We start from the raw sequence: 27797 nt of genomic DNA on the forward strand, positions 1-27797 counted from the left end.
TTTAATGGGACTTGAGCATCCACGGATTTTGTTATCAATGGGGATCCTGGAACCAAACCCCATCGGATTACAAGGGCCCACTGTATGTGCAAATATTCCCAAATCCAAAAAACTCCAAAATCCCAAACACTTCTGGTCTCCAAGCATTTCAGAGAAGGGAGACTCAACTTTTCACAACCAAGTTGTTTTGGTTGAAGTGATGGCAGTGAAAATCGTGCCAGACTTGGGAGCAAGAGCTTGCCATGTACCAAGTCTCTCCAACACTAAAAAAAAAAGGAAGGGATGTTTTTCACTTTCAACATTTCTTTGTCATGTCCAAATGAGGAACCTGGCATTTCATAGGTCATTTGGGGGACGAGAGAAAAGAAGAGGTGTTTTTGACAGGCGACAGCAAGATCCTCATTAGCGGCTGGCTGTATCGTTTGTAAGAGGGCAAATTGCTGCCTAATTGACGTGGTTTCCTGCCTTCTGAACGTTATTCTCTAATAAAAGCCAGGAGGGAAGCATGCAAGGAAGGGATGGAGAGACTCAGATATAATGCGTAGAATGAAGTCCCATGGCACTCCCTATAAACATTGCGCATTTCTTTTTCCTATTTGTATGTTGTATATCTGTCATCATTTGTTTTCGGTTGCTCTCATCAAGAGTGCCATTATTTCTTTGAGCAGGGATGTTGTTCATGCATCTTGTAACACCAGGGTTTTTTAAGCACTGGGGAAACACATGCCCAGAGATAAAGAATTAAGATGTGGAGGAAGGTAAACGTGTGGATTTCCCCATTCCATCCTAGCCAATGCTCAAGAAATTAGGCCTACAAATGCGTTCCAAATTGGTAGGAAGGAGAAGAGATGGTGATGCTTTTTGGATAGGGCTTGAGAAATTATTCTTTTGGACTACAATTCCCAGGTGCCCCTGGCCAGTATGGCTATACTAACAACAGCATTATGAGAGCTGCAGTCCAAAGTGTGACATTTCCAAACTTGATTTTGGAAGAACTAAGGAGATGGGATTCCTCCATGCTTTCTTTCACATCAAAAACTGTGTTTCAGAAGACATTTGGCTCAATCTTGCGGTGCATCTATACTGTAGAAATAATGCACTTTGACACCACTTTAACTGCCATGGCACCATCCTGCAGAATCCTGGGATTTATAGATTTGAGGGGTACCAGCAGAGAAAGCTAAAGACCTTGTAGAACGACAAATCCCAGGATTCCATAAGATAGAGCTACTGCACTTAAAGTGGCGTCAAACTGCAGTATTTCTACAGTGTAGACACACCCTTGGATGTTGCCCGCGGGCCGCGAAGGCCCATTTTACAGCCACTTTAGTTGTGAAAGTGGCATCTCTTTGTGTGTTTCCCCCCCAGTGTTGGCAGAGTGCTTAAAAATTAATTTTCCCCATCAATTAAGCGGTTTTACTCTTGAGTGAGTAAACTGACCTTTGCAAAAAAACACAGCATCTGTTCTTAATGAATCTCCTTTATGTAAAAGAAGTTGGATCCAACACTTGTAAAGCATGCCATCGCAATTACCGAGAAGGGGGTTTACATTTCAAGAAACTGCGTTGATCCCACCAGGAGGTCTCTTCTGCAAAGCAAATAACATTCGGCGAGGCAGTACCTTTTCCTAATTGCTGTAGCATTGCCACGAAATCTCCGTTTCATTCAGAATTGTGTTGCGCCGCTATCCGTATGTTTGAGCGTTGCGTTTGACTTGTTCTCTTATTTCCCTGGAGACCTAAGAAATGTTTCAGTTGTTTTTAAATACAAGCTGTATTTCGTTCTTTTTTATTGGTTTTTTTAAAAAGAATGATTGGAAGGAAAAGAAGGAAGGTGGGCATAAAGGAAGGAAGGAGAGAAAGAAGGAAGACGAGAGAGAAAGAGAAAGAGAAAAGGGAGTATGTAAGATATGATTGTGGGCTAGGCATTTACATCAATCTAGAATCATAGAGTTGGAAGAGACCTCAAGGGCCATCCAGTCCAACTCTCTACCATGCAGGAACTCACAATCAAAGCACCCCCAAGAGATGGCCATCCAGCCTCTGTTTAAAAGCTTCCAAAGAAGGAGACTCCAAGGGAGTGCATTCCACTGTTGAACAGCTCTTACTATCAAGAAGTTCTTCCCAATATTTAGGCAGAATCTCTTTTTCTGTACTTCGTATCCATTGATCCCTAGTCCTACTCTCTGGAGCAGCAGGAAACAAGCTTGCTCTGCCCTCCATATGACACCCCTTCAAATCTTCTGACAACTGGCCTTGCTTTTGATCCTGGGGTTTTGGGGCATAGACATGCCATGTTGATGTGGCTTGATAACTGCCGCAAGTCTATGAAAGTCCCTTATTTATCACACACACACACACACACACACACACACACACACACACACTCTTATATATCATGTTAAAAGTGTGGGGGAGAAAAGTGTGCATTCAGCAAAAGTGAAGTAGCACACGCATTAAAAATTTACAGGGCTTCTTTGAAATTCTGTCTTTGGGAGAAATGGTTTAGTGTGTGTGTGTGTGTGTGTGTGTGTGTGTGTGTGTCTATATCTGTGTTTTGTGTGTGATAGAGAAAAAGAGAGATCATGATGGAACGGCTGTCTCTGCACCCATTTCCATTATTCTCCTGTTCTCTAGCCTTTTCTCTTCCTCTAATATCTCCATCGGCTCCACTCTGTTCCTCCACCAAAGAGAAGGACTGAGTGAAGGGGAAGATCATCAGTCATTCTGATCCAAATTATTTGCACAAACCAGACTTAAACCAGTGTGTTATGCATCTGATTCTTCCTTTGCAGAGAGAGGTTCTCCTATCCAAAGATGGAAGCTCTCAGAGATAAAATCCAGGCAAAGAGCAGATGAGATTTTTGTGTTATTGTGTGCTTGAGGAGGGTGCATCCACACTACAGAATGAAAGCAGCTTGACACCACTTCAACTGCCATGACAGACACAGAATCCTGGGATTTGTAGTTTGCTGCTGGCCTGTCGGAGGGCTTTGGTGCGTCACCAAACCACAAATTCCAGGATTCTGTAGGATAGAGTCATGGCAATTAAAGTGGTGTCAAACTGCTTTAATTCTACAATGTAGATACATCCATAGGTACAGGACACATGTGGTTGGATGCTAGTTGTAAAAACTGAATTGGATTAGGAGTAGACGGCTGGAGAAAACTCTGTCGCGCAATGGAGATCAATATGTTCAGGAAACAGAATAGCCTTAAAATATAGTGAAAATGCTGTCAAACCCCCTAGAAGCCATTTGGGGCAAATGGTTTTTTGACCCTAGGAGCCCTGGGGCTGGTGCGGCCCATTGCATGCACTTTGCCTCCCTTGGCTAATATAGGCATTTGCTTTATTTTATTTTACCTTATTGAAATATTTCTACCCAGCCTCATATTATATAATCTCAGGGTGGTATACAGACAAAAAGCAATTTAAAACAATTTAAAGCACAAAGAGCAATTTAGAACAATTTAAAGCAGTATAACGGAACAGTTTTAAACAGTTTAAACAATTTAAAGCTATATAGTTATACAGATCCAAACCTTAGTCTCAGGCTGCTGCTGCACTGCAGGATTAGTCAAGTTTGATATAGTTGGATTCCAAACCTTGATTTTCCATTTTATATAAGGGACACCATTTTGCTCTGCCATTATATTTAATGGGACTTGAACATCCATGGATTTTGTTATCCACAGCTCCACATAGCTCCCCACCGAGCATCTCCTAAGTTTTCCAGAACAAGGAATAGATACAGTGTTTTATGAACCAAAATCTATAGAGGCTTCAGCTGCCTATAGTGGAACTATGGCCATTCATAAGAGAGAGAGAGAGAGAGAGAAAACTGGTTTGAGATGCAAGGATGCTTTGTTCATAAAACTCAGCTGGGGATATCATTTTGCAAGGGGCATGGGGAGCACTTGGAAAGAGCTTGTAATAAATGTGCACGCCGCACATCCAGCGGCAATTAACCATAACTGCCTCGCCACATATTCTGCCCCCCAGCCATTGTGAAGCATCCTGTAAAACTGTAATTGGACTACTAGCGTCAAGTTGAGAGCCGAGAGAAGGAACAGACGTCAGGAGAAAATTCTAATTTTGTGACAAAATCCTAATTTCCTGTTAAAGCGAGCACTAAGGTTTTATACTAAGTAAGGTCTCGAAGCGTACTGGGAAGATCACAGCAGGCGTTGAGGCGAAGCGTGTCTCATTTAGTTTCAGTGAGTTAGTTGGTCTCTTATTCCCTTCCTTTGCAGCATTTCCTTCCCAAGTGGTACATTTTGCTTGCCCTCCTTAATGGATGGTAGGTAGCCTTCCCAGTGTTGCTGGACTGTAACTCCCATGATCCCTTACCGTTAGCCAGGTTGGCAAATTCTCATGCGGTTTGCAATGTGAAAATGCTTGGACTGAATATTCCATTAGTCTTCGCCAGCATAGCTAATGGTAAAGGATCATAGGGCCTTCAGTCCAGCAATACCTGGAAGCCCATATACTTCTTGCCTCTGTGACAAATACCGTCAGCCCTCACTATCCACAGATCTTTTAAACCATGGATCCAACTAGCCACAGCTTCAAAATATTTTTTTAAATATATGTAAATTCCAGATCTTGATTTTTGCCATTTTATGTAAAGGATACCTTTTTTACTGTGTCATTGTATTGAATGGGACTTGAGCATCCATGGATTTTGGGATCCATCGAGGGTCCTGGAACCAAACCCCAGCAGATACTAAGGGCCTGGTGTAAAGCCCTAAATACTGTGCTGGGTTGGAACAAAAATCCAAATTGCTCAGCATTAATCCCGTTTCAGATAGAATTCAAAGGGAAGACAGGGAAAGAATAGCAGAACGAAACCTTGGACAGCTCCCTGATCTGGTGCGATATCTAGAACATAGGAGCTTTTGTTAGGAAGCAGGACCTTGGGGACAGAGCCAGTCCAAAATCTTAGGCTGCTTCTGCACTGCAGAATTAATGCAGTTTAACACTGCCATTGCTCACTGTTATGGAATCTGGTGGCATCAAAGCTCTCCAACAGAGAAGGCTAAGCGTCTCACCAAACTATGAATCCCATAATTCTATAGCATGGCACTATGGCAGTTAAAGCAGTGTCAATCTGCATTAATTCTGCAGTGTAGCTGCACCCTTGGACTGGATAGAAACCACAAGTTTTTAGCATGCTCCCACAAATATATGCAAGTCGCTGGAAGTTAGGGAGGCAGTCACACTGTTGTGCAGGAGAGCCTTCCACACTAGTCTCTTGCCTAGGAATCTCCTGCTCCGTCTCTGATTCTTGGGAAATTCAGCATCATGATTTTTAGTTAGCAGCATCCTATTGGGTTAGCTGGCTCCCTCTTGAAGCAAATTCTGGAAACTTACAAACCGGGCATGAAGTCAATGCTTCCACACACTCTGTAATGTCAGAGGTGTCCACAAGTCTCTTGTTGCTAAACAGGGCTGGTTTAGGCCAAGATATCATGCTCCATAAGTATATCCACCATATATCATATATCATCAGGATTAAATAAATATGGCTGTGAGTCCTATAAAGTAGTTGTGCATTGCCTTAGATGCTGCTGCAAAAAACCACACAACACCAACTTGGAAGAAAGGCCACAACTTTATTAGCAAGCCATTGGTATGGGTTGGCACAAAGCATGAGGTCAGGATCTGCTAAATCAAACAACCCGATGTTGTCTGATTAACCAACCTGGCACCCACCAGGCGCTTGGGATGACCTAGGGGCTAAGGAACACAAATTGACCGCAAACCATGCCATGCGTTCACATATTCACTAAGCCCCTAGTCACCGGGAGGCGCACCCGCGTTATGGCCCCCGCAATGGCCATACGCCTGCCCAATTCGCCCCCGGGTACCTAGTGACTCCCAGACCAGAGCACCATGGCCCTGGTACCTACACCGTGCCGATCCTGGCCTATGCTGCCGCCACAAAAGGCCTACACCGAAGGCCTACCGCCAACCCTGCCAAGAGTGATGCTAATGATTAGTGCAATGGTCCAAGTGCGGACGAACATAACCAGCGTAGGCCTTAGATCTCCACCTTCCGATTTTTTGGATGTCCTGCGCGGGCAAGCCTGCCCTGGAAGCCGCCGTAGCAGCGCCTATGCGAAAAGAATGACCTCCGAATTCCTCAGCTGGGAGCCTCAATTTTTTTAAAGTCATTCTTAGCACCGACACAAATTGGTATCTGGTAAGCGGTGATCCATCCAAATGAACAAAAAGCAAATCCAAACCCATAGGCCGAATCTTCCAAAAAGATCGAAGGGCCTTAACAGCACAGACAGGTGAGCCACGTAAGCGATGTAACACCACAGTCTGACCAGCTCCCAATTGGTCGCACTTGGACTGGCGAACCGTAAAAGAAACACCGTGCTTTAAAAAAGTGATGTCAGAGGCACCCAATGCCCGCCCTGACACATCGCTCTTGGACCCAGCCACCAATTCTCCCAATCTGAATGCACCAAAGAAAGCCACTGTAAATGCTGCACGAAAAAGATTGATTTCAAAACGAGATGAACAAACAACAGGTAAATGCATATACAATTTGCATAACAATTGAAAACATATAGGGCGCCGTACATCTTTAGAAATCGCATGAGCTCTTCTCCATCCTTCGACAGCCCTTTTAACCAGAAAAGAAGCGCAAGGGTCACTAAAACCACCTGCCTTTGAAAAGAAAGAAATGCCAGCGAGATGAATGGCCATAGTTTTGGGAGCAAAGTTATTGTGCCTAAGCCAAACCAAAAATTGCAAAACCACTTCTGTGGTAACCGGCCAACAAGGCTGTAAAGCTGCTTCACCAAAAAACTGAAAGAGTTTCTTTAAAGCATTCTTATAGCTCTTAAAAGTAGATGGAGCAATGGAACCCAAAATGCCTTCTATTATTTCAGACATCCAACCTCCCACATGGACACCGGAAACTGGGTAGGTTGAAGATCTGCCTCTGGAGCCAACAGACGAAACCGCTGAACCTGGAATCGAGAAATCGCATCAGCAATATCATTTTTTAATCCTGGGACATAACGAGCTGTGAAAGAAATATTATTAACCAAGCAACATAACACAAATTTCCTGACTAAACCCATGACCCTAGTGGATTTAGAGGTTAGCTTATTAAGGACAGCCACCACAGCTTGGTTATCGCACCAAAAACACACCTTTTTGTTGGAAAATTCAGCACACCAAATGTTAACTGCTACAACAATGGGAAAAAGCTCCAAGAAGGTCATATCTCTTAAGATATCTGACCCATGCCACTCTTCAGGCCATTTTTCAGCGCACCAGTGGCCTTGAAAATAAACACCAAAACCGATGCTTCCAGCAGCATCAGAGTGGACTTGCAATTTATCTTCCAGACACCAAGATTTTTGCCAGATGGCAATACCATTAAAGCCATTTAAAAATTGCAACCAGATTCTCAGGTCCTCCTTGATTTGACTGGTAATGCGAACGTGATGATGCAAAAGCGTGGGGCCAGCTAGAGATCTAGCAAGCCTGGCACAAAAGGCTCTACCAGGAGCCACCACTTTGCACGCAAAGTTCAGATGCCCCAGTAAAGACTGAACTTGTTTTAACTTAAGCTTGGAAGCAGCCAAGGCATGTTCCAACAAACCACACAGATTGTCAACCTTTTCTTGAGGTAAAGAGGACAAGCCCTTAACAGAATCCAAATGAATACCTAAAAAAGACATAGCCGAAGCAGGGCCTTCCGTCTTATCTGCTGCCAGGGGAACCCCAACCTCAGCTGCCAACCCAGTGAAGGCATTTAACAGATCAGAACACTTGGTGGAGTTTGCAGGACCCACAAACATAAAATCATCCAAATAGTGGGTAACCAAAGGGGAAGAGGCTCTGCGTTTTAACTCCCATTCCAAAAAGGTGCTAAAAGACTCAAAGGCTGCACAGCTGATAGAGCAGCCCATGGGCATGGCCATGTCAAAATAAAATTTTCCTGCGAACTGGAAACCTAAAAATTTGAAATCTTCAGGATGAACCGGAAGGAGTCTAAAGGCCGACTGAATATCACACTTGGCCATAAGTGCACCTTTTCCACACGCCCGAACAAGTCGGACCGCATGATCAAAGGAAGCATATTTGACGGAACACAACTCCTCTGGGATCGCATCATTCACCGAAGACCCTGGAGGGTAAGAAAGGTGATGAATGATTCTAAATTCCCCTGGTGCTTTCTTGGGCACCACACCAAGGGGCGAAATATGAAGATTATCAAAAGGGGGAACATCAAAGGGACCGGCCACACGTCCCGCCTGGATTTCCTTGTTGATCTTGGCCCTAAGAACCTCAGGCATGGATCTAGCAGACAACAAATTATTAGGAAACTGATGCGAAAGTGGGGCTTGTACCGGGATCCTAAATCCAAAGGAAAAACCATCAGCCAGGTAAGAAGCAGCTTGCTTATTAGTGTATGCTGACAATAAAGGGAGAAGAGCACTGGTAATTACAGGCGTGAAAGCCATGGCTGATACCTGGGATGAAACCTTAGCGACCTGCTCATTTTTGGCTCCCTGCAGCACCGGCATCTGTGCTCCCCGAACTTTCTCGTTTGCCAGTGGTCGCGGAGGCAGGGCGCCCAGCTCGAAAGGGCTGAGCGGCTGGAGCAGGGCGGGAACACGATGACCTAGGATGAGACCCTCTACAACTGCTACAACAATGTTCAAATTTACAATTTGTGCGAGAACAACGTCCAGCATTATAGTCCCAACAAGATAATTTTGCGTCCTTCTTGACCTGTCCTTTCTGTGGGCCCTTGAACCTAGCAAGGGTGCCCACCTCTAGCAGCCAAATTTCGTTATGGAGCAAGTCCCAACGCTCCCGTGAATTCTGCGATGCATGTTGACGAAAGGCCGCATCGTAGGCAATGGCAGCAGCATCACCTGCGAATGTCCTTGCACGCAGAACGTTCAAAAAATGGCTGTCCAAATGCCAAGCACGTTCAGGGAAGGCCATGGAAACCACAGCCTTGAAGATAACAAAGCCCTCTAACCAGTTAGAAAAGGTGGGCTCAGCAGGAACCGCCTTTGGCTCGTGCTTACTAGTCTTTGTTGAAGTGACAGCCACAGCGTCTTTTCCTTTAGGTTGAAGAAGGGTAAAAACGTCTACATAGCAACCCTTCAGGATATTCTTGCGCACCTTCTTCGATAAATGTGCGCCAGGAGGACGCTCTCCAGGAGAGCAAACAGGAAAATCCGCTGCACGCGGATCCACCCACACACCCTGAAGGCCTGGGCGCCAAGCCCTCTTTTTGATGGCCCACTTGGGCAAACCAGGAACCAAAGCATGCTCTACCCAAAAACCGTCCCTCCCAAAAGGCACCCCATGATGATCTCCACCTTCCACGGCAGGCTGAAGAACTCCCTCTCGACGCGCTCTGCGACGTCTCCTCTTGGCCTTGCGTTTTCGTTTTCTCTCCTTTCGACGCTCAGCTGATGACGTGGAGGATGAACTCGAGCTCGAAGAGCTGGACGAACTGGACACCTGCCGGACGCGATGTCGCGATGAAGGAACTGATGAACTGGAGCCTAGGCCGCCCGAAGATGTCGACGCAGGAACCGACGATCTGGGAACATGATGTCCGGATAAGTGAGGCTCAGGTGTCGCAGATGCCGGAGAGCTGGCAAGCTGGCTAGAGGTAGTAGCTTTCTGGATGAGCTCAGCGATGGATCTTGACAGTACAGCCAAAGATTCGCCAGACAAACCAGTAGCTCCATCAGGCTGCGTCAATGTGTCCCCAGGAGGTCTAGACAGAGGCCGATGCCTTTCCCCAGACTCACTGCTAGAGCTGGGAGAGATGTCTCTGGGACCTGTCCCAACATTAGGAGGGACCGACAATCTGAGCCGCTGCACAGCTCCAGAGCTCTGGCCCCTGCCAGTCCTAGACTTCTTAGGAGGCATTATTTAAATAATAAACAGAGGCACCAAAATAAGCAATGTCCTGAAGTCTAATAAGAACAAAGCTTGCAAGCAAAGTCTCAATAATAAAGCAGGGCCTGGCAATTGCAGCACAGAGGATAGTGCCTCAAATTGATACTAAATGGCGGAATTTTTCCCGCCAAAACAAAATGGCGGATTTTCCCGCCAAAACAAAATGGCGGATTTTCCCGCCAAAAGCAAAGCAGGCGCGCCAAAATCCCCCGATGGGGAAGAAAAGATGGCCGCCGCACCCGCAGGCCAGGCCTGAACTGGCCACGAGGACCCCTTAACTGGGTCCGTCGGCGACGGAGCCGCGGACCGGGGCGAATGCCCACAGTGGAACGGGGATGGGGGGAGGACCAACCGCCCCCCACCACACCACCCCACTTACCCCGGCCCCAGCCGGCTCCAAAGAAGGGAGGAAAGACTCAGGAGGAAGCAACTCCAGTCTTCCTCCCTTCCTACTTGGCTCCGCTCCGTGCGAAGCCAAGCGCCGACTGAGGGGACAGGGCCGACAACGCGGCCTAATAGAGGCCTAGGCCCCGCCCCCTCCAACGTGCAGTGCGGGGCTCCTCCTCCAGGGCAGCCCAACCAATGAGCTGCCCTGGAGGACCGGAAGTCCCGCACCACAAAGTCCGGCTCCCAGAGCGTCGCGGGGCGGAAGGGCCGCCCCTTCCGCCCCGCGCACCAATAGGGAGCCGGGCAATGCCCCAGAGCATTCTGGGGCTTGTAGTTTCTTGCCGATTCTTCGGCAAAACGGCCTGCCCCGCAGCGAGGCGGCCGTGATTTGTGTAGGAAACGGAAGTCTTTCTCTGTCTTTCTTTCTTCCTGAATATCCTTCTAGGGGAAGAAAAGTATCTATTTCTTCTTTCTTTACCATTCACGCATTAAGTGATCCTCACGCCAAAGTCATGATGTATTCCTAATAGGATTTGGCCTACAGGGCTTAATGCTTCTGAAGCTGTCCACATCGCAGTTCATTTGCAGTCTCTGAAAACTCTTGGATATTGAATTATATCAAAGCAGGCTTATATTTTTATCCTGCCCATAGCATCGCCTTACCTTTCTGCGTCTTCAGCTTTACTTCTCCGTGTCCTTCCTGATAAGGCTCCTACCATACAAAGTCATCCAATTTCAGCATCACTTATCTTCGCTTGTGCTGGTTGAAGGAGCGGGATTTTACAGCTAGTCATTGGAAGATTTTATTTTATTTCCCCCCCTCCATGAGTGTTTTCATCATCATTTCCAAGTTTGCCACTATATGATATTGGCCTGCGTTATCTCGCAAAACGTCTTGCGTCTTAACAGTCCTCCTTGTCTATTGTGTTCTGTCAATGCGCAGCTTAATGTTCTTCTCACTGTGGGTTTTATTAAAAAACACAATTATAGATATATAGCTCGAACGAACAGGGTCTTAAATGTGCTTTACGCCATCCGCATTAGCGCTGGATGTAAACTTTAATAGGTTGTGGCGGATGTGTTGCGATGATGTTTAACCTTCTGAGTAAGGCTTAGTACCTGCTTATGTGTTCATTGTTGGTTAAATCTTGAGATGAGAAAACTTTTCCTAGTTCTTCTTCATCATTACTCCAACTCACTTTGCTTTGGTTCCCACAAGGTCTGGCTTAACCAAGAGATGTGGAAGTTGACCAATTTATGGTTTGCTGTGAAATGTTTGCTAACAACTTTGCAGATCAAATAGATCACCTCCATTTTGATAGACTCATAGTTGGTTGCATTGTCAGGGTGACCAGATGTCCTCCTTTTCCAGAACATGTCCTACATTTCAACCTTCTGTCTAGGAGGAATTCCAAAGGTCCTCCATTCTGAGCATGACTAAGAAGCCTGCATTTATATTTAGATGAGCATTTGTAGCTTTTATTTGGGAATGGTCTCCATTTTTCTTGAATGGCCAATATTTTGGGGTGCCTTCTCCTCCATCTGGTCACCCTCTTTGTCAGTGAAGTACCCATAACTATCTCTTTATTTGGTCCACTTCATTGGGTGAGTTGTAGTTGGTACAACCTGGAAGCCTTCAACACAACACAATGATAGATAGCACTATGATTCCATGCAGTAAATCAATGATTTATAGCCTTACCCTTAATGTTGTGGGTCTATGTGTAACTTTGGCCTGTTACAGACTGCCAAAATAAAGCTGCTTTGGGTCTCTTTGGAGGTAGGCTATTTAAATGATGCATGGGTCCTAAGAGTCCGGAGGTCGCGCCAAAGCCACACTCCATTCCTAAGCACTGGAGTGTAGCTTTTGGTGCAGCTTCCAGATTCTTAGGATGCATGCATCATTTAAATAGCATACCTCCAAAGAGACCTGAAGCAGCTTTATTTTGGCAGTCTGTAACAGGCCTTTGACTTTTTGCAACACTTTCTGTTTTCTTGCTTACAGATGATGGGAAGCTATCCTTGGAGGAATTCCAAGCCTTTTTTTCCGACGGGACTCTCAATGAGGAGGAACTGGAAAAGCTTTTCCATACCATCGACTCTGACAACACTAGGTAAGTTGCCCTTGGGTTGTTTTTCAATTCTTTCCCTTGTAATTCAGATTTTTCAGGTGAGATGGGCTATTCGGAAGATCCTATACAAGGAATGGTGCCCAAATGAAGAGCTATCCAAGATGGTCTTGAAACCCATTGGCACCCAGTTTTCTCAGACAGTTGCTTTCCTCTTCTTCTTCTGAGTTTCAGTTTTGGTTTGGTCACAAGTGGTACAGATTCCTATACAGTTGGCCCTCTGTATCCACAGATTTTTTTTATCCATGGATTCAACCATCCACACATTGAAAAGACTCCAAAAAATATACATTCCAAAAGGCAAATCTTGATTTTGCCATCTTATATAAGGGGCACCATTTTACTACGCTATTGTATATAATGGAGCTTGAGCATCCACAGATTTTGGTACCCATGGAGCGTCCTGGAACCAAACCGCAGCGGATACCAAGGACCCACTAGACTTCTGATCAGTAATGGCAGCTGCAACATTATTTCCAACACTCAAACAACTACACCCCTCCGTCTCTCACTCTTTTATATATTGCTCCAAGGTGTGTATCTTTTAACATAGGTGCCGATAGACCATGGCTGAGAGTCCATCTGAGGGGTTTCTGTGTGGAGTAAATTCACTTGCCCTCCTTGCCTCCATGTCTTTGAAATGGGTTGACCAGTCCTAGCCGTATTTCATTCTGTCCGTAGCAAAGAGACATATTTCACCTTGCAAAATCAGAGCACCTGAGGACAATGCAACAGGGATGCGCATTTGGCCAAACCCATTCAGTCCCAAAGAGAAATGACATGCTATTTTGGGTAGACAAAGCATGCATTCCCTGGGGGGTTTGTTTGCTCACCGGAGCAGTGCTTTAGAGACGGGGGACAGATGAGTCCAATAAAAGGGAATCGAGAGGCATAGCATTGAAGCATTGCTCGTTTCCCCCTTAATTATCTCTCAGGGAAGCTTAGGGTAACTTTAATTGCTTTTCTTTTCCAAGTGTCTGATTGTCTCCCAAGGCCAGGGAAAGAAAAGAGAAAGCGTCTGTGCCTAATCCAGATGCTGTACCTTGTCTATTCTCAAGGATGTCTAAAATTCCAGTAATGTATCAGAAGAATGACTAAAATTTCAATAATGTATCAGAAGATCATGACGAATGGAAAGTTTCCTGGAGTACTGGATTGCCTTTATTGCACACCTTGATTTTCCATTTTATATGAGAGACACCATTTTGTTATGCCATTGGATTGAATGGGACTTGAGCATCCATGGATTTTGTTATCCACGGCGGGTCCTGGAACCGAACCTCTGCAGATAACAAGGACCCATTGTAATAATAATAGTAATAATAATAACAATAATAATAATAATAATATATTTCTGTCCCCCCTCTCCAATAAGATTGGGTACAGTACACAAACCCTATGGCTGCATCCACGCTGTTAAGATAATCCAATTTGACACCACTTTACCTTTGCTCTGGTGCCACAGAAAACTACAGTTCCCACTATCCCTTACCATTGAGCCATGGCAGTTGAAGTGATGTCAAACTGGATTATTTCTGCATTGCGGATGCAGCCCATGTGTCTCTGCAACCATCTTCCCTGTTGCGCTGTTCGTTTTAGGGCTTAATACCTTCAGTGAGCATAAAAATTATGCGAAAGGTATATTTCCATCCCTATTTGTCCTTTGGTGGCAGTCATCCCAGAAAGGATTGAGCAAGCTTTGGCCCATTGCTTCCCTTGAAGTGTTTTCCCATTTTGCCAATGTCGTTCTTCATAACACTAAAAACCAGTGCCGGGGTTTACGATCCTGCTCTTTTTCCCCCACCTTTTCCATTTTGTGCAAAACCAGAGCCCCATTGGGAGCCTGAAAAACTGGAGGCTTAAGGATGAGTTGGAAATGTTTGAAATAACAAAATACATATCCGCCTAAATGCCCCAATTTTAGATTGCATCGCTTAATACAATAGCTGGCAGACCTTCCAGAAAAGACAATGCCGAGAAAGGAACTAAAGTAGGTTAATTGCAAGGAACGAGGAACAATGCTATCTGCAAGAATGCTCTTTATCCTAGAATATGCGCTCAAGTGGGACACTACAATTAGCTATGGGTAACTTTTGCAACATCCTCAAGTCTGGTTTTATTGTGATTTAATTTTTTGTATGTCTTTGATTTGTTGTTCTGCACCTTCCATCTGACTCCATTATGTGCCTTCCAGTTGACTCCAACTCTCTCCTAAGGTTTTCTTGGTGAGATTAATTACTCCGAGGAGATCTGCCATTGCCTTCCTCCGAGGCTGAGAGACTGTGACCTGCCTAGGGTCACCCAGTGGCTTACCCTGGTTGAGTAGGGATTTGAATCCCAACCTTTCAGACTCCTAGTCCGACATTCAAGCTACCATACCACACTGGCTTTCTTTTTATGTGCCTTCAAGTCAACACCAACATATGGCAACCCTCTTCTATGGCTCTGTTTCCAAGATTTATTAGATGTATTGTATCATTACCTTCCTGTGAGGCTGAGATAGTGTAACTTGCCCAAGGTGTCCCGCCTTGATCCAATACAGGTAGAGGCGGGACACAAATACATATTATTATTATTATTATTATTATTATTATTATTATTATTTCAGTGTTCCATGGGAAAACTGTTAGTGTACACTTGCTGGGTACAAATGACCAATGACAAATAAAGTCTAGTTGTGTTCACAACAACAACAACAACAAGGGCTATAAGTGTGCAGCGTAGAAAGGTCCCTGTAAATAGGCCGGCTGCCGTTATGTATGGAATTGATCCTTGGAAGAGGCGAGATAAACATAAATTATTATTATTATTATTATTATTATTATTAATTATGGAAGACAAGGCTAATTCTAGGGTCAATATTCAGCTGAACTTCCACTCTGCTCCCACATTTGGATGCCACTGTCTTGTCCTTTCTCTCTTCATTGGCTTTTTATTTCTGAATTCTGTCCATAGTACTAGAAAAACAACAACTCTGGAGCGCATTTCTATTTGCACTGGAGCTCGCTTTCCTTGGTAATTTGGCTTTTTTATTACCACCCAATTCCCTTTTCAAGAAGATATATGAAAATTAACCATCGGGTCCTTGGCGGTTCTGGGATTCGCGGTGCTGAGGATTCTATATTTATTAGTATCATTTGATAGCTATAATTCAGTCGATCTCCTATTTTCCTGGTATAGAGCTTCATCAGCTGTGATTAACTGACCAAACGGCAGATTGATACCTCTTTGGCTCTGTCTTATCTGCTCCAAAGGCCTCTCCAGGCAATTTATAAATACTGTAATGAACAAAAATTACAATAAATCCAAACAGAGCATTAAAGCCGGGAGTTAAATCTGGAGAAAGCAAAACTGTGGCATCTTGAGGCATCCATTTGAAGCAAAGGCAGAGGTTGAACAAGATATTCTTTGGGCATGCGTCTCCGAAGAAATGCACATTTTGGATTGTGTATGTCAGCTTCTCTTGGATGTAACCCTAGTCTGACACTTTGCATTTTGCCTATCTATCTATCTATCTATCTATCTATCTATCTATCTATCTATCTAATCTATTATGTTATTTTCTTATATTCCGCCTTTCTCCCAACGTTGGGGCTCAAGGCTCTATGAGCCAGAGACAGAAATGGCGATAAAAGACAAAAGGCAAACCAAAGATAGAAAGATGTCATAGAATTGTTAAAGGTGAAAATGAGGCGGGGGAGGGATAATTACAAGCTAATTAACGTTAGTTAGATAATACCCAAAATTAGATTCTTTTGTACTAAGAGGTAAGTGAAAATGTTACTAGTAGGATGGAGATAAGAGCACTCATTTTGACAGAAAGGGGGCTGCAGAGGTTGCAGAAATGATTTAGGATTTTAGGGCAGATCCATCAATCAACAAAGGCAAGGATGGAAGGAATTGTTATTTTTCGCTTTATTTTTCTCACCTTCTGAAAAGAAATATAATGCGCCGTGAATTTGGCGGCGGGAGAAGGATGGTTTACGTTGGCTGTTGTCGCTTGCCGTCAAGTCGTTTCCAACTTACGGCGAACCTAAGGCAAATTTATTTGGGATTTTCCTGGCAAGATTGGTTCAGAGGAGGTTTGTCCTTGCCTTCTCCTGAGGCTGAGAGAGTGTGACTTGGGTTTCACGGCCGAGGCAGGAATCGAACCCGGGTCTCCAGAGTTGTAAGCACAAACCATTATGCCGCACTAATGTCGTGAAAATAATTAAAAAGTAAAAATAGTGAAAGCGGAGTGTAGTGAAAGTAATTAACTAATACCAGTCTTAATTGGTATTAATTAATTACTTTCCATGGTATCTCAGATCTTGTTACCATGGCAATGCTTGGGTCTTCGGACTGTATCTTAAAGCAAAGATGGTGTTACCAGGGGGGGATTCTGATGGTAAATACAGCAAATGTATCTTGGGGACTTTAAAAAAGAAAATGAGCTCTTTAATATGTCTGTCTGTCTGTCTATCTATCTATCTATCTATCTATCTATCTATCTATCTATCTATCTCTACTGCAGTTCTAATAGCACTTCCCAGACACTGTCAACCAAATCTGTTTTGCTGAGTCTCTAGAGAGAGATGAAAAAGGGTACAGCTGGCTGTCTTTGGAAACCGAAATCTGCGGAGGATAACTGCAATAACCAAAAAAACCCTCAGCAAACAGATCCTAACTATATATTAAAGATTTTTCTTGTATTCCTATCATCTGCATGAAAAGCAAGTTGCTATTGCATATTTCAAATGTTTTAACTCGTTCTTGTCTCTTCCAAAACCCAAGGTTGTTTCTCTTTCCGACTTCATGTAATACAACTGCAACCCTGGGATAGAGATGAGTAAGAATACCATAGAAGTAATGCATTATTTATCCATTTTTTTTCTTTTAAAAAATCTATTCAGAAGATATATATATATACTGTATACACACACACACACACACATATATATACATACATACATACATACATACATACAGTATATATATTATATGAGAGAAACAAAATGTAAAAGGGTCATCCTTTGAAGCCCAGATCCGAATCATATTGCGGCGAGTGATACGCAAATTTGGGGAGGATAGGTAACTTTTTTCAAGGCAGCTTCTATTTAAGTCGGTGAGACAAAACAAACTGGAATGTCATCAGAGAAACCCAAGACTGCGTCCGCTCTGCAAGAATAATCCAGTTTGACACCACTTTAAGTGCCATGGCTGAGTGCTATGGAATCCTGGGATATGTAGTTCCCAGAATTCCATAGTATTGAGCCGTGGCAGTTAAAGTGGTGTTGAACTGGATTATTTCCGCAATGTGGATGCAGTCAAAGAGGAGATCAGGCTTGCTCCAGCTCCAGGGTTTGCCCTGATAAATAGAACTAAGAATGCTTTCTGACTGCTGCATTCAGAAGACAGAAAATACTTTATTGCATAGGGCATAAATGTATTTGTAGCGCTAACATGCCCAAATACTTTGAAGATCCTGGTTCTTATCAGATCTTGGAAGCTAAGCCAGGTGAGGCCTGGTCAGTACTTTGATATTTTCCATGTGTGCTGGAGGAATACAACCCATCATCCTTCAATGAACACCATTGCTGTGGATGCTGGGGCCTATAATCCAACATTTTTTGGGGAGGGGCAGTTTCAAGTAGAGTGTTCTGTACTATGGGACTTGATGGGGAGAAATTCTTTCCTCCTTTGATGCTGATATTAATACATTTCCTTGCCACCTTCTTCAGCCAAGCTTCGGCCAAACTTGATTTAATCACTTAATATATTAACTTTAAAAAAACCCACTCCTTCCTTGACTTAACTTCATTTAATAATCAATTTGCTTTAGATAATTATCGCTCCTTGCTTCTCGCTCCGTACTTCAAATGCCATCGTTTTGCTAATTTTGATTCATCAGGTATGCCAATTACTCTCAATGGGCATCAAATTAGCTGTCTTTTCAAACTTCGCTGCACCAAACCGTTCACAGTCTTGTGGGACAAGATTTGGGAATTTATTCGTGAATAATGAAAACCAAACATACGTTGGAGGTTAATGCCTTGATCTGTAAGGGCAAACTCCTAAATGGACTTCCAAAAAGAGAACTTCAACTGAGCCCAATGGAATATACTTATTATTATTATGCTTTATACTTCTGAATAAACATGCATAAAATTGCACTGTTCTAAAAGGGGTGCATAAGAATACCCCCAGATGTTCCTAAACTGTGGTTATTTGCCATCACATTGACCATAACTTGTGGCCAGAGATGTTCAAGTGTTCTTGAGGGCTGCTCAGGCCTTGCAAGCTCAGGGTTGTGGCTTCTTTGAGTCTTTCCCATCCATTCCTCTTTTCCTTCGGCCATCTATCTTACCGAGCATCATTTTCCTTTCTAGTGAATCATGTCTTCTCATGAAAAGCGCAAAGTACGACGATCTCAGTTCGTATATTCAGGGTTAGCCTTGCTGTCCGTTCGGCAAAATAAAACAAATTCCAAAACCCACAAATGAGGGAGACCTTTCTTGGCCAACCCAATGTGCTTTGTGCATTTTGGCTGGCCAATAAAGGTATCACTCTTTTTTTTCCTTCCCCTTTCCACTTATATATATATTGTTTTCAATGGAAAATATGTACATATTACCTTTCTCCAGCTAGTCTTTTGGCAAAAACGTGCCTTGAAAAATGATCTTTATGATGTCAGAACAGGGAGGTGACCGGCTGAATTTCAACCTTGGGAGCAGCTACCAAAAAAGCCTATAGCTCCCATTAACTCACTCAACACAGCGATGGCTAGTGAAGGATGGCAGAAGATACACTGTCTATACTCATGTATAAGTCTAGAAAATTTAGTCAAAAACATTGTCCCCAAAAACCTGGATCGACTTATCCATAGATCATTGAAAGTACTATACCTTAACTCTTATCAAAAAAGGAACCATCCCCTTCTCTGAGTAGAATAGCAAAAGGCAAAAGCTTAGTCCATGCTGGAAGAAACTAAAAGAAGCACCAACCCTCTCTATTTTTCCCAATTCAGTGCCACTTTTGGCCTTTTTGAATGTCTAGGTGGTAAAATAGCATTTTCCTTTCCTTCCTCCTCTGCATCCTTTGTTACATGCCCCAAAATTTTGCCCTCGACTTGGACACAAGTTGTATAAAAATCCATAACTTTGGACCCAAAACTTGCTGTTGACTTATAGTTGAATATATATGGTAATTCAAAACTTCTGGAGGGCCAAAGATCATCCATCTCCACTACATTACATATTTCCTTTGGCTTGTCAAGGGAGTCCTCTCTCCATAATTTGTCTCACGTTTTTGGTCTTTGCGCCAAGACCTTTGCCCAAATGCGCAAATCCAAACCTCCCTGGGTCAGTTTTTCTGCTTTTCAAAACCTTGCAAAGGTGGGAAGTAGTTTTGACCTTCATCTCTGGTTGCCAATAGGATTGATCCCCTGAGTAAAAGGCATCCTGGATGGAAGGAGAAATTGGCATAAAAACTAGCGCAGGTAGCCATTTATTTTATTGGCACGGAACGGAATGAACTCCCGCTGCACCAGAAAGAAAATCTATACCTCCCACTGAAACAAAAGGAATTGCATTTGCTTTCTTTAGACTCGGGTAGATGTAAGCCACACTCAGACTCTCTCCAAAGGTCAGCTAAAATAGCAAACTAGAAAATGAACCGCTAAGACTCTGAAATCTCAATCCCGCAAGAGTGTTTTGTATCGCAACCCTAATAAACAGAGCTACTGGAAGACATGGTGAAAGTATGATTTGTCCTGGCTTTCATCCCTCCCAGCAATTGAGTTGGAGAGATCAAGTGTTTTGTTCTGTAGTGTTTCAAAAGGAAGACATCATAATTGTTCTTGATTTTGAATAATAGCTTTCTGCCTCGGAGACGGTCCTGAGGGTGCAGAGACTGTTTAAGGAAGCCCTGGGACATCTCTATCGCTTCAAACAATTAAAACTTCAATTTGCATTACCCTGGGAAAATGGTAAAAAGGATAAGGCACATAGTGTCAGAGAAGTAATGCTTGTATGCCAACTGGTGCCAAATCCAATGAAGGCTTGTCACTGCAGTTATGCACCTGCAATTGGACTCCTTTCATTGGACTTTCTTGGCAGAATGTCTAGGAAAGCTCCTGCTGCCAATTTCTTTCTTTCAGTTAGTCTCAAAGGTGCTACAAGATTTCTCTATGTACTGATTCTGGAGAACAGGGTTCGAGTCCTGCTTGGTCACAAAACGCACTGGGTGATAATCTTGGGCAAGTCATATGCTTTCATCTTCAAGAGAAGGCAAAGGCAAACCTTCTCTGAACAAATGTATTTTGAATGTGAAGTCGAAGGCTTTCATGGCCGGCATCCATAGCTTTTTGTGGGTTTGGGGGCTATGTGCCCATGTTCTGGAAGAGTTTATTCCTGATGTTTCGCCAGCATCTGTGGTTTTGGCATCTTCAGAGAAAGATGCTGGTGAAACATCAGGCACTAACTCTTCTAGAACAAGGCCACATAGTCCGAAAAACTCACAAAAACCTATTTGAAGGGGTGTCATATTGAGGACGGAGCAAGCTTGTTTTCTGCTGCTTCGGAGAATAGGGCACTGAACAATAGATTCAAACTACAGAAAAAGAGATTCCACGTAAAACACTGGGAAGGTATATTGTCAACCTCCTTGTACATTTTATTTGGATTTGGATTAAGGAATTACTTGCTCCTGAAGGGCTTTGAACTGTTCTCAGATACAGAAATCTAGCTTGCATTTGGGAAGCTTTGCCTCTGCATCATTAGCATTTCAATGGCATTTCTCTCTGGGAATAAAATAGGTACGTGGACATTAACTCTTGGTAGATGTGCAAAGTTTTTAAAATGTGGACAACCAGGTCAACCAAAATGATACTGTTTTTCATTTCAGGACATTGTTTTATGTGCGCACATGCAGACACACACACATACACAGCAGACTTATAGATTAGGCAGTATTTAAGAAGAAGGCGCTGTCAATCACCTAGTGCCAGGGAAGGCTTATCAGGATGAAAACACTGTGGAAAAAATATGAGAAGATCCAAAGGCAAGTGAGGACAGGTCTGCCTCTTCTGCTTGCTGGCTGATAAGAAAACTCTTCTTATCCCAAATCCAGTGCAAGGTGATGCAGTTTGTTGACCCCGTTTGTAGATATGTATCAAATGCACTTTGAAACAGGAGATAATGCAAGCTAGTGAAATCTCTCAACTGGAAGAAGAGCCTGGTTGCAGCTTTCACTCCAGAGTCTGTTCTCTATTCCTTGTAAAAGCTGTAGCATTTAGAAAGGTGGTTTTGGGTCCTTAGGATCTGTTCATCTGTGGTTATTCCCTGTGTGAACCTGGCAGGGCCTTCGCTCAGGCTGTATCCGCACTGCAGAAATAATCCGGTTTGACACCCCTTTAAGTGTCATGGCTCAATGCTATGCAATTCTAGGAATGGCCATTTGTTGTGGCACCAGAGCAAAGCTCAGAATATCACTGGGTTTTCATGGCAATATTTTTTTTCAAAGGGAATTGCCATTAATTTTTTTAAGATGTTAAATTTTAAAAGTTAAGATAGTGTGACCTAAATACATTAAGTTTGTTGCTTCAACCCACGGAGGACCTGGAAAAAATGCCATTTTTGTAGTGAAGACAATGAGACTTAAGTGGTAAAATGTTTCAACAAACTGGACGGACGTGGGAAGTCAGTTATAAATATGTGCATTTGAAAAATTTGCTTTATGTTTAATTTTGACATGGTAGTATATTTAGCATATTATGTATTACAAAAATAAAATTTTAAAAAGTGGAACATTTCAACAAGTGCTTCATTTTTGTCCATTTCATTGGTAATGGAGTGGAATTTATGAATATAGTTCAATTCAGTTGTTTCTCTTTCTAGACCGGCTTTGTAACTTCCTTGGTCAAGGACTGCAACCTGCAAACCCCTTACTATATGTCCAGAAATGTTGAAAGGTTCTGCAACTGGGATTTGGGTATTGCAATTTCTAATGTCAGATTTCACTTGTATATATAGACTGTATTGTGTTTACTAGCAAAACTTTGCACACTGCCAACACCGAACAGGGTCTCAACTTACAAGTTTAGTAGTGCTTGATCTGAATGACCGACAGCATATGACTTTTGAGATTCATTTTTAAATGAGAGCAACCATACATTATTGCCTATTGACCCTCTCAGTGATTTCTTTCTGCTCAACTAGCTCTGACTCTCCTACAACTAAACTCTTGCATTCTTCCCTTTCTGATTTTACGCATTCTAATTCTTTCCTGTCTTTCTTTTCCTTATTTCCAAGCAACGTGGATACTAAGGAGCTCTGTGGTGAGTGTCTCTGGTTTTGTGTTTTATTTCTGTTAGGGATGGGAAGAAGTTGCGTTGGACAAATGGAAACGGAAAGAGTCGGGGATCCATTTCCAAAGATTTGCAGTGCAAAAACAAATTCCTTGCCTCAAGCATTTACAGATTTGTGAGGATTACAGGGCAGTTCTGAAAAATAAAGTATGCGCAGAATGCTGCACATATTTTTAAAAATGCAAACCGGGAAAATGTGCATGGCTGTTTGGACAAGCAAACCAACCCAGAAATGCATTTTAGGCAATGGTGAAAAGGTATGTAAGAAAAATGCATTTAATATGTGCACAAATGTTAATGTGTAGAGGTGAAGAAGCATTCATAGCTCTTCCATTTTACCCATTTAGTGTCCTATAAGGTGAAGCCTTTCAGAATGAGCAGGAAATAAATGAGGAACAAATACTAATTTTACAAGGCAGGTTTGCTAAGTAGGACACTGGAATGGAGGAGAGATAGCAGCAAGGTGCTTTATCTTCCAATGCGTGTGCACTTTGCTAAAAATACACCCCAGGCCCAGAGCCACAGGATGAACATCTGGTAAACACTGATGTGTTTACCCACACTTGATAGTAATTCCACTTACAAGCACCTGGGGATCCATTGGAAGAAACCGGAGTGTCCACTCGAGTTTAAAACCCTCCTATCAGCATCTTGGGGCGAACTCTTGAAAATACTGAAAACGCAGGGGAAAAATTATATCCGGTGAATTCCTGCTCATTCTTGTGGATGGCTTTCTCCTCGGATAACTTTCCACCCTTCTCACGACTGCAAAGGAGGGCAAAAATCCAAGGACAGCCTTGCCCGCATTTAGCCTCCTCTGAGGGTCTTGCTCTGTATTTGTAAGATATGCTTTATTTATAAGTGTGCAAGTGGAGCATGTAGAGAGACAAGTGGCACAGACCCCTCTAGGGTGCCCACTTACATGAGGCTTAGAAGGAGAGCAGAAGAGGTCACAGATTGGCATGAAATGTCCCTGGGCTAAAGTGGTCTGAGCGGCTGTATAGACCAGCCATTAAGGCCAGCATTGGGGCAGAGTGGGGGTGTGGCATCTCTACAACGTGTGCCCCAACTCTGTCAGCATGCCAGCATAATTAATAATAATAATAATAATAATTTGTTTTATTTATATACCGCTATTCCAAAGATCATAGCGGTGAACAGCAAGTAAGCTAATTAGCAAGTAAGCTAATTTGCCCCCAACAGTCTGGGTACTCATTTTAGCTCCCTCCTCGGAAGGATCCAAGCCTGAGTCGAGTTTGGGCCCTTTTGCTGGTCTTGAACTCGCAACCTTGTGGTTTCGAGTGAATGGCTGCAGTACAGGCATTTAACCTCTGCGCCACCAGGGCTCCATGACGCCATGCACAGCACCATACAGTGGGCAACATCATGGCACTCCTCTGGTGCTGCATTCAGATGACACAGCACCAAAGGAGCACAGAAAAGCCATGGCTCCAGTGGCTGTAGTGCCCTTTCCATGGCACAGAAAGGCCACATACAGTTGTGGTGGCCCTGATTTGGCGCTAAAAGGACAGCTGCAGGCCACTTCTTTGGGGTGGTCTGTACAGCCCCTCAAACTGGATTATTTCTGCAGTGTTTTTGGACCATTGTCACCAAAATAAAATGCCTCTCGTTTTCTTCTCACAGCTCACTTGCTCTGTCTAAGTCCCAACATGACTTTCTTATTTCTCTTTCTGCCTTCCCCTCTCTCCCTTCCTCCCTTTCTATGGGTGTAGCCACGCTGCAGAATTAAAGCAGTGTGATGCCATTTTAACTGCCATAAGTACAAAATCCTGGGATCTGTAGACCTAGCAAACCCCTTCTGAACAAATCTTGGCAAGAAAACCCAGCAATGGGGTTGCCATTAGTTGGAAATGACTTGAAGACTGTTGGGCTCTTTCACACATGTGTATTTAACCCCTGCTGATGTGCTTCTGTAAATGAAATGCTGCATTTCGGACTTTTTCACATCCCTCTGAATATCCCCACACTCTTCTGCCTTCCCCATGGGATCAGTTCACACATTCCTCTGCCACGGCTCTTATTGTGATGCGCATGCATGTGTGAACCAAACCTCAAGCATCCATCATGTCTTTGTGATGCTACACAACAACCTCCAGCTGCATTTACAGGTGCCACAAATCCCCTTCCGGCCCGAGAGAGAAAATGCCTCCCTTGCGCGGGCAAAGCCTTTTAATCAAAATTACAATTTAATCCTATTTCCAATGTGCCCCTTTGCTGACTGGCCCCTTTCCTTGTCGAAATTGCAATCTCCCTCCCTCCCTCCTCGGCTTCTTGAGATTTATGGACTGTGCAATGGGTTTTTGCTTTATCCTCTGGGAAGGGATTTGCTTTATCCATTTACCTTTATGAAGTTAACTCTGTGCAAAGGGATTCATTTTATTTTTTTGCCGTTCCCCTGGATGGAGGGAAGCGGGGAGGGGAGCATCCGCAGATGCTCAAAAATAGGTAGCTGGTATTTTTATTTTTATTTTATATTATTTTATTTTATTTGCAGAAGAGAGCCTCTTTGCTGCCCTTCCAAGGGCTTGCTATCACTTTGCTCACCCTGCCTGCCTCTCGGAGAGATATATGGCATTTTAATTAAGCCAAGGGATGCTAATTAATGGTCTGTCTCTTGGGGTTATTTATAGGAGAGATCTGCAAGAAATGTCAGTTCAATATGAATTGCTGCTTCTTTTTTTTAATAGGAATTACGGTAGCATCAATTTTATCTTTTTTTATTTAAAGACGTGAAACCTACTCAGACAATCTGCAGTTGTCAGTTCGGGAGCGCCAAAAAGTTGACACCCCTAGAAGGAGTGGATTATGGGGGTTCGAATCATCAGGTCCGGCCCTATCATTAGGCAGATGCAAATCTGGGGTGTCATCAAAGGCCAGCAAATTGTTAGTTGTTTAGCGCACAGTTAGTGTGTTTGTCCTACTGCCAGGATTGGGAAGAGTTGCTTGGGGGATTTGCTGCCACCTGCGCCAAGCAAATGCCGCCAGCTGCGGGCATGATGCTTCTTGACTTGGGGGAATGGGAAGGATGTGCCATAAAATGACCCTCCTCAAACAGCAAAGACTTTCATGGCCAGAATGCATAGTTTTTTGTGGGTTTTTCAGGCTATGTGGCCATGTTCTTGAAGAGTTTGTTCCTGATGTTTCACCATCATCTGTAGCTGGCATCTTTCTTTGAAGATGCTAGCCACAGATGTTGGCAAAACGTCAGGAATAAACTCTTAAAGAACATGGCCACATAGCCTAAAAAACCCACAAAAAACTATAGCAAAAAAGTCTTCATCCAGCCCTGCAAATTGCAATAGCATTCTCCCCATTGCAAAGGATGTTCTCCATGTCAGTCAGTCAATGAACCTGCTCTGTGTTGTATCTGGAGCTTGGAAAAAGTTGCCCAAGGTGCTGAGTTTATTGTTTGTTGTTGTGCGCTTCCAAGTCATTTTTGACTTATGGCAACCCTCTCATTGGGTTTTCTTGGCAAGTCTCTTCAGACCGAGTTTGCCATTGCCATCCTCTGAGGATGAGAGAGTGTGACTTGCCCAAGATTACCCAGTAGGTTTTTATGCTTAAATAGGGAATCAAACCCTGATCTCCAGAGTCACTTAAACCACTACATCATACTGTCTCATGCCACCCCCGAAACATAACAGAGACCACAGAAACAGCTGCACCAGTTGACGCTGGAAATTATGCGGACAGTCGCTGAAACTTTGATTCAGATTGGTTTTGGGTATGACTTCCAACATTGGAAGAGTTCCATATAAAATTCGATGGAAGGAGGTTGAGATTGTTTGCTACCTCTGGTCCACCACCTGAACACTGGCTTGTAGCAATTTGTCGTATCGTACAGAGATATTCTGTTGAACCAAGCTTGCAGCAAACGTTTGATTGATCTTGACTTGATTCTTCTCTCCAAATTTTCCTCTTCCCTGAATCCTGCGATATCCTTGGTGTCCAGATTATTTTGCCGACCACATGGGAGATTATGAAGACGTCTTGGCTTCTCTGGAGACGCTCAACCTCTCCATTCTGAAGGCCATGGATTACACCAAGCGGGTGAGTTATCACTTTGTAATTTATATAATAAGTAAATATTTTATTGCAGTCACAGATCAGTATATGAAAGCTGACACATATAGTTTTATATGCAGCAGCTTCAAGTCTTCACCCGATCTGGTTGCTTGGGTGGATCTTATACAGTATTGTCTTCACTAGCTCCATTTTCTTGGCTCAGTTCAAAGTCATGTTACTCTTGGACTCTAAGACCGTTGAGGATAATTTGCTTGGATGGAGTATGGTAACTGAGATCACCAACAAAATAACATCTTCATTAAAGAGGATGGTTTATAAATGTTAGGAGTCACAGGCCTCCATTTTGCTAAAACATTGTTATTAAGATTGTATGGAGAGATATCCATGTAGGCTGGTCACACCTCCTGGCCAAGTTTAGGAAATAAAATTTAAAGTCCATTAGTACTCACTTTGGTTTGATCCTGTTTTGTGTATTGGGGTGTTATTGTAGTTTGTTGTATGGCCAAGACAGCTACCCCTGGATAAGTTTTCTGGATGTGGAGGTTTAAAAGTTTAGGCAAGGTGGGAGTTGGCTTGGTTAGTTGAGTTGCTTCTGGTGCTGATCTTGGTTGCAGATTGTTTTCATCTTACAATAGGATTAACAGGACTAGTGCAACAGACTTCCAGTAACATATTTTATAGTAACATGCTGGGATGGAGAACCCATGGCCACTGAAAATACAAATCATTCTCCAGATCTGTTATCTAGCATCCCTGGTTCCTTGCAAAAGAGAGAGCATTTTTTATGAAGGCGAGGACTCTCTTGGATAAAGTTGTATGTAATAGTGGTGGTGAGAAAATCCCTGGTAGAGCTAGCTTACAATTGTGTTCAACATGTGGAGAGATCTTGTAGCACCTTTGAGACTAACTGAAAGAAAGAAATTGGCAGCATG

General features: G+C 43.4%; 1 protein-coding gene across 2 annotated transcripts in view; it reads left to right on the forward strand.

Moving 5' to 3' along the window:
- Positions 1 to 27797, forward strand: part of LOC149306033 (N-terminal EF-hand calcium-binding protein 2-like) — an 88520-nt gene that overhangs the window by 26512 nt on the left and 34211 nt on the right. Inside the window, exons 3-5 of one of the 2 annotated variants that reach the window (XM_089539943.1) lie at positions 12350 to 12458; positions 22763 to 22788; positions 26792 to 26889. In XM_089539943.1, the coding sequence (XP_089396069.1) occupies positions 12350 to 12458; positions 22763 to 22788; positions 26792 to 26889 (233 nt within the window). The remainder of the gene's footprint in view (positions 1 to 12349; positions 12459 to 22762; positions 22789 to 26791; positions 26890 to 27797) is intronic. The other variant, XM_089539945.1, reaches the window with a different exon arrangement.

This window comes from Sceloporus occidentalis, unplaced genomic scaffold (assembly GCF_023333645.1).
Source record: "Sceloporus occidentalis isolate IW3139 unplaced genomic scaffold, rSceOcc1.0.p SCAF_10, whole genome shotgun sequence".
NCBI classification, from domain to species: Eukaryota; Metazoa; Chordata; class Lepidosauria; order Squamata; family Phrynosomatidae; genus Sceloporus; species Sceloporus occidentalis.